We start from the raw sequence: 6,997 nt of genomic DNA, 5'->3' as shown, positions 1-6,997 counted from the left end.
TGGCGGTGTTGGTGGTTTTTGGCAAAGAAATGCATTCCTGCACATTCTCTAACCATCGTCATTTCGAATGGTGCTGTTTTCGGCACTGAAATTCATTTAATCTTTTCATGGTGAGCCCTGCTTTATGCTGTTAATGGTGCTTTCTGCCGCTTGGTTGCGCGCGCATGCTTTTGTGACGTTGCATAGAACTCTATGGGTCTCTCTCAACATCTCTCCTCGATTCCTCGAGGGGCGTTCCCACCGATCTATAACTAAAACTGGATATACTATCCCATTGTTGCTGCCCCATCATTCTTTATGTAGATCAGTGAGGCCCGAGGAGGAAGGGAGGATGTATAAACGCTGAATGAAAGGCACCCTGTATATTGCCAAAAGTATTCGCTCACCTGTCTTGACTCACATATGTTTTTATTTTTAAAGGCCAGCTATTTCATCGATCCAGGATATTATGCATCCTGATCAAGTTCCCTTGACCTTTGGAATTAAAATAGCCCCACATCATCACATACCCTTTACCATAGCTAGAGATTGGCATGGTGTTTTGTCCAGTAGGCCTATTAGCCTGTTTGATGCTCATTGAGCTCAATGCAAATCAAACAGGCTGTTAGGCTAATTGGAGTCCTTAGCGGTTTGATTTTTACTCATTTTTTTTCATTAAGGCATTAAGATCAATTGTCAAATGATGATTTTATATTCCTCTTTTTAGGCAACTTTAGCATGGTAACAAATACATGTTCTCCCCTCTGTACCCCCAGGAGGTGGTAGTGTTTAGAATGAGGTAAATAAAAACAACATAAGAGTACCATTCAAACATAAACATTAATAGTAAATAAAAACAACATAAGAGTACCATTCAAACATAAACATTAATAGTAAATAAAAACAACATAAGAGTACCATTCAAACATAAACATTAATAGAGATGTTCTTTCATTGTGTGCTAACACACGTCAAATACAATGATGAATAAAAACACGCAAAAACGCCATGATAAAAACACTTATAAACACCACGATAAAAACACTTACAAACGTCATGATAAAAACACTTAAACATCTGAATATCTGATCAAAAACCCTTACAGACATCTGAAATACACACACTGGCCCTCATTTATGAAACGGGCGTTCGACCAAAAACAGGTGTACGACAGGCGTACACTTGTTTCTACGCAAAGCGTGGCATTCTTCAATGTGAACGTGATCGGTGGCTACGCTCAAATCTCACATCTAGTCTCAAGTCGTGTATGGAAGTTTTTCGGGCGGCATAGCACAGTGCAGCAGTAAATCGGCGGTGGATTAGAAAGTTGAAGAGTTGAATTCATGGACTATCTCGGACATAACACCTTTCCTGTACATGTGCAGCCTATTTGCTGTAATGTAGCCTAGCCTATTATTGACACATTTGATGGCTTATGATAACATAGCCATATGAGATGATTACTTTCTCTTTGGCAAATGCAACATTCATGAATTATATATTTTCAATTATTTTCAAAGGGCAAATTTCAGTGTCGTATGGTTTTGTAATGAATGTATTTATAGTATGATGCGTTCTCTCTGCGAAAATAAAGTCTGTTGCGCTTAAATCACTCTAGTTTCCCGCCTTCCTTGATGACACTTCTAGCTGTCAAAATGAACAAGGTTCAGCTGGACATCACTGTGGCTTGAGATCACAAATGATCTTTTTTGGACGTATAATGCACCTTCATGTCATAAATTCTAAATTCTAAGGCCATTTAAACAAGCATATATAGGGGCGTGATATTTAAATCACGCTTGTTTCCAGCTGCCACATTTTTCAATACACGTTTATTCTTACGCTGGAATTGGAGTGATACGAAAGTTTGATGAATCACACGTGAGCCCCGTCGTAAGATGATTTCTGCGCTCAGATGTACGCTGGTTTCTACGCTTGGTTGATAAATGAGGGCCAATATGTGTGTGTGTTACTGTGAGTGATTCAGACAAAGAGGTATTGTAAGTGTGTGTGTGTGTGTGAGAGTGTGTGTGTGTGTGATTGTGTGTCAGACAGCAGTGGAGTGTGCGTGTGAGTTTTCAGAGACTGCCCTTCGTGGTGCTGGCATGCGATATCTCAGTTCCTTCCAGAAGCGTTGCTGAGCTGGCGAGTGTGTGTGTGTGTGCGTGTGCGTGTGCGTGTGTGTGTGTGTGTGCCAGCGGAGCGGGCGTCTGGACCGTGTGAGGAGCTGCAGTGGGGGGGCTAGGCTGGACCCCCCCTCCCCCTCCCCTTCCCCCCCCTCCCCCGTCTGGACGATGAGCACCTTGAGTCCAGAGTTGACCAGCGCCTCATACTGACCGAGCGCCCGCTCCACACACACATGCTCTGGGGCCCACTGCGGCGGGGGGGGTGTGTGTGTGTGTGTGTCTGTGTGAGGGGCCAGACACACATGCTCTGGGGCCCACTGCGGCGGGGGGTGTGTGTGTGTGTGTGTGTGTGTGTCTGTGTGAGGGGCCAAACACACATGCTCTGGGGCCCACTGCGGCGGGGTGTGTGTGTGTGTGTGTGTGTCTGTGTCTGTGTGAGGGGCCCACTGTGTGTGTGTGCTTGACTGCATGTCTGTGTGTGTGTGTGGAAATGTAAATGGTGCTCTTTCCTGGTGTGTGTGTGTGTCCCATTGTATATTTGTCTGTGTGTGTGCATCTGTAAGTGGGATTGTTTCTGTATGCACAGGTGTGTGTGTCTGCGTGTGTGTTTGCGTGTGTGTTTGCGTGTGTGTATGCGTGTGTGTGTCCGTGTGTGTGTCCATCGGTGTTCCATCCAGCACGATGAGGAGTCGGCGACTCTTCGCTAGAGCCTTGTCGATGACATCACACACAGCTGCAAAGGATGATGGGAAAGACAGGAAATGAATTAAAACACTTCCTCATTCCACGGCCTGCTGTAGCTCCGCCATGCAAATTAGCCAATGAAACGCCCCCACCCTGCAAACAGCCAATCATGCAGCAGTTCATATCCTTCTGCAGTACCAAAGCCAATCAGAAGCGCTCTCCTTCTCTACTGGCCAATCAGAAGCGCTCTCCTTCTCTACTGGCCAATCAGAAGCTCACTTTAGCAAACGCAGCCAATCAGCTTCCCTCGCCTGCAATTCCAGCCAATCAGCTGCTCCGACAGCTCTGGTGTGCCAGCCAATCACCAGTTAGACATTCTGACATATGTAATGGGGTAAACCCTTCAGGTGTGTGTGTGTGTGTGTGTGTGTGTGTGTGTGTAGATTCAAGATGAAACTCAACAAACCTTCACAGATGGTACTTCTGAAATAACATGGCAGACATGTGAGTGCAATGCCACAGTCTGCCTCTAGACAGCGCTGTGTTACTAGTTACAAGTTACTGTGACTGAGAGACCACAAGCACTATCAACAATCAACACACTAAACAAGTCAATGCATGAATAAATAAAGCAACAATACCATAAATACTAACTGGATTTGGCAACTGACCCAAACTACAAGACACGTGTGTGTGTGTGTGTGTGTGTGTGTGTGTGTGTGTGTGTGTGTTTGTGTGTGAGACCCAAACTACTAGACACATGGGGAACTGTTGTCCCTGTCTGGTAATGTGTCCTGGGCGAGGGGACCCAGTGACACCAGACGGAGAGTGTGTGTGTGTGTGTGTGTGTGTGTAAGCGCATGAACTCACCTTCACCTGGGAGGTCATCTCTGCCTCTGATGAAGAGTTTGTAACCATAGTTACTCTCCAGAACCTCGGGGAGAACCCGAAGAGCAAAGGTCATTGCCATGGAAACGCTGTTCCCACTTGGGTAACTAACATACGCATCATAAAGCTTACCATCTAGGGGAGAGAGAGAGGATGAAAGAATGTAAGTACACACACAACCCCCTAAGGTAAACATATTAAATGTGTGTGTTTCACTGTATTGTATGCTGTGTGTGCATGTGTTTGTGTGTGTATAAGTATATATACTTTTTTAATCCCTTGAGGGAAATTCGGTCTCTGCATTTAACCCAATTTAACTAAATTAGTGAACGCACACAGTGAACACACAGTGAGGTGAAGCACACATTAACTCAGAGCAGTGAGCTGCCTGCCCAACCAGCGGCGCTCGGGGAGCAGTGAGGGGTTAGATGCCCTGCTCAAGTGTGTGTGTGTGTGTGAGGGGTTAGGTGCCTTGCTCAAGTGTGTGTGTGTGTGTGTGTGAGGGGTTAGGTGCCTTGCTCAAGGGCACTTCAGCCGTGGACTGGTCGGGGATCGAACCTGCAACCCTCCAGTTACAAACTCAAAGCCCTAACCAGTACACCACGGCTGCACTGTATGTGTGTCATGGTATTGTTTGTGCACAGGGCAGAGAGTGACTGATATAACAGTGTGTGTGTGTGTGTGTGTGTGTGTGTATCTCACCGTATTGTTTGTGTACAGGGCAGAGTGAGTGGTATGACTCTGTGTGTGTGTGTGTGTGTGTGTGTATATCTCACCATATTGTTTGTGTACAGGGCAGAGTGAGCGGTATGACTGTGTGTGTGTATATCTCACTGTATTGTTTGTGTAGGGGGCATAGTGAGCGGTATAACTGTGTGTGTGTGTGTGTGTGTGTGTGTGTATATCTCACCGTATTGTTTGTGTAGAGGGCAGAGTGAGCGGTATAACTGTGTCTGTGTGTGTGTGTGTGTGTATATCTCACCGTATTGTTTGTGTAGGGGGCATAGTGAGCGGTATAACTGTGTGTGTGTGTGTGTGTGTGTATATCTCACCGTATTGTTTGCCCATACACAAAATAAATATATTTTAATATATTTTTGGGTGTATGAAATATATGTTGAATATATTACAATATATTTGTCTTTCAGACAGCTTATAACAACATATTCTGAAATATATTTGAAATATATTGTGATATAAATTCACTTATATTTGACATATATTTGCGATTTTTAACAGGTGAAATATATGTTTAATTGCATACCGCTGTACCCATACACAAAATAAATGTATTGGGCATATATTCTCAAGATTGTATGTTAATATATGTCAGAATATATTTTGAAATATATTTCTAAATACATTTATAATATAAGTTGAACACATTCAAATATAGGGTGAAATATATTTTGAAATGCATTTTTGAAATATAATTTGAAATACATTTTTGAAATATATTTTGAAATACATTTTGAAATATATTTTGAAATACATGTAAATATAGGGTGAAAATTTACTAAAATAAAGGGTGACATATATTTTAAAATACATTTAAATATAGGGTGAAAATACATTTGAATATAGGGTGAAATATCTTTCTAAATACATTTAAATATAGGGTGAAATATATTAGCCTGAATGCCAGACCAAAGTTTATCCCCACCTACATCCTTTTTCTGCAGGGAACTTCGGTCTGGCACTTCTCCGTTCGGCTGCTACTATTCGAAATAGAGGTCTGTTCGGACCAATCAAATTGTCAGGGCGGGCTTTACGTGATGATTGACAGATGATCAGCAGTGACGTTCACGGCTGCATGCGTCCTTGTTCGACGATTTGGGTGTGAGACCGTGTTGGCTTAGGTTGATTTTGATTGCAATAGAAACGCTATGGCTATGAATGCATATTTTTTTCATGCAGTTTGGCCTTTCGTTTAGCTTAGCTATGGAAACTGAGGTTTTATCACGGATCACACAACTATTTCTGAACACTTGGACCAACGTGGATATGTGGGAAAACTTCAGTTTCACTTTCACCAAGTTAAAACAGCATGTTTGCGTGATGTTGTTCCCGTTTGTTTGAAATGTGTTTGCTCGTTGGGTTAACGACACACTTCCCCAGCTGTTCATTGCATGTTTGTACAGTTGAAGAAATTATTTTTAAAAACGAAGGAGGGGAAATGTTTTCCATATAGCCTACCCTGCTACATATTTCGTTGTCTTACATTTCGCTATCAGGTGTACAAGATAGATACTGACAGCGCAATAACTTGTTCTGTTTGGTTTGGTCTGTCCAATGAGTGCAGAGCTTCCCCCGCCCTGTATCGGTTGAATCACGCCCCATAATCATGGCTGAATGGAGCAGTTTCAGACTCATATTCTGATAAGAATTGAGTATGACGTCGTCAGGCTAGAAATGTATGGTGAAATATGTTTTCAAATATATTACAATATATGTTGAAATGTGTTCAAAAAATATGGTGAAATGTTCTATTTTTTTTTTAAATATAAGTGTGTATGGCCAATTATACTTGCACATACAATGAATTTGGTCTCTGCATGAATTAGTGAGATGTAGCACACATGGGCCACAGCAGTCTTGCTGAATGTGTTGTGATGTGTGTACTGTATTGGGCCAGGCATACTGTCATCATTTACTGTATTGGGACTCTTTGTCTTCCTCTTCCTCCCCTTCCTCCTACCTGCCCCCCTCCTCTTCCTTGTATACCACCTCTAACACACACTTGCCCCATACGTCTCTGGTTTCTGTTCATTGAAACTCCTGTTTACTGTAAATTCTGTACTGACTTATATTGGTTGTCACATCATTAGACACAAGTGTTATCAATTTTGAGTGGTAGTGTTCAAATGGGGACAACTGTGCTCTAATTGTGTTCACTTTCTGAGTTGTTTGGTTATCAATAATTAAGAAGTGCATTATAATGAACATGTGTTTAGAGTTTTGCAAAACAGGTTAATGAGTTTTGTAAAATGCACCTACTTAGGTGAAAGCTATGGTTTTACAAAAACGGAGATTAATTCAATAAATGTACTCAGGCATTTGATAATTTGATTCAGAGAATGAGGTTGTAATATAAAAATATATATAACATGTATTGTAACATACAGTTAAGCCCAAAATTATTAGCCCCCCTTGTGAGACATAATCCTTTATTTATACATGAAAATGACCATTTCCAGAAATGTGCCGTTATATGATTACAAAAGAGCAAAGACAGTATGCCCACAAAGTTTGATAATCATTTTTTACTCATGCTCTGATTTTTGACAAGAAAAGCAAGAATTGACATGTTCAAAATTATT

At 41.9% G+C, this 6,997-nt stretch overlaps 1 protein-coding gene across 3 annotated transcripts in view; it reads right to left on the bottom strand.

The window, feature by feature from the left end:
* Positions 1 to 670: 670 nt before the first annotated feature.
* The window catches only part of LOC134079226 (interleukin-1 receptor type 1-like), a 37,151-nt gene continuing 30,824 nt past the window's right edge, over positions 671 to 6,997 (bottom strand). For 2 of the 3 annotated variants that reach the window (XM_062535446.1, XM_062535447.1), the window contains 2 exons: positions 3,660 to 3,812; positions 671 to 2,838 (listed from right to left, as the gene is read on the bottom strand). In XM_062535446.1, the coding sequence (XP_062391430.1) occupies positions 2,027 to 2,838; positions 3,660 to 3,812 (965 nt within the window). In that variant the 3' untranslated portion in view covers positions 671 to 2,026. Of the gene's footprint in view, positions 2,839 to 3,255; positions 3,273 to 3,659; positions 3,813 to 6,997 lie in introns of all 3 variants that reach the window. The other variant, XM_062535448.1, reaches the window with a different exon arrangement.

The sequence above is a fragment of the Sardina pilchardus genome, chromosome 4 (assembly GCF_963854185.1).
Source record: "Sardina pilchardus chromosome 4, fSarPil1.1, whole genome shotgun sequence".
NCBI lineage: Eukaryota > Metazoa > Chordata > Actinopteri > Clupeiformes > Clupeidae > Sardina > Sardina pilchardus.
The sequence above is the reverse complement of the archived record's forward strand: the minus strand, read 5'-3'. Positions and strand labels throughout refer to the sequence as shown.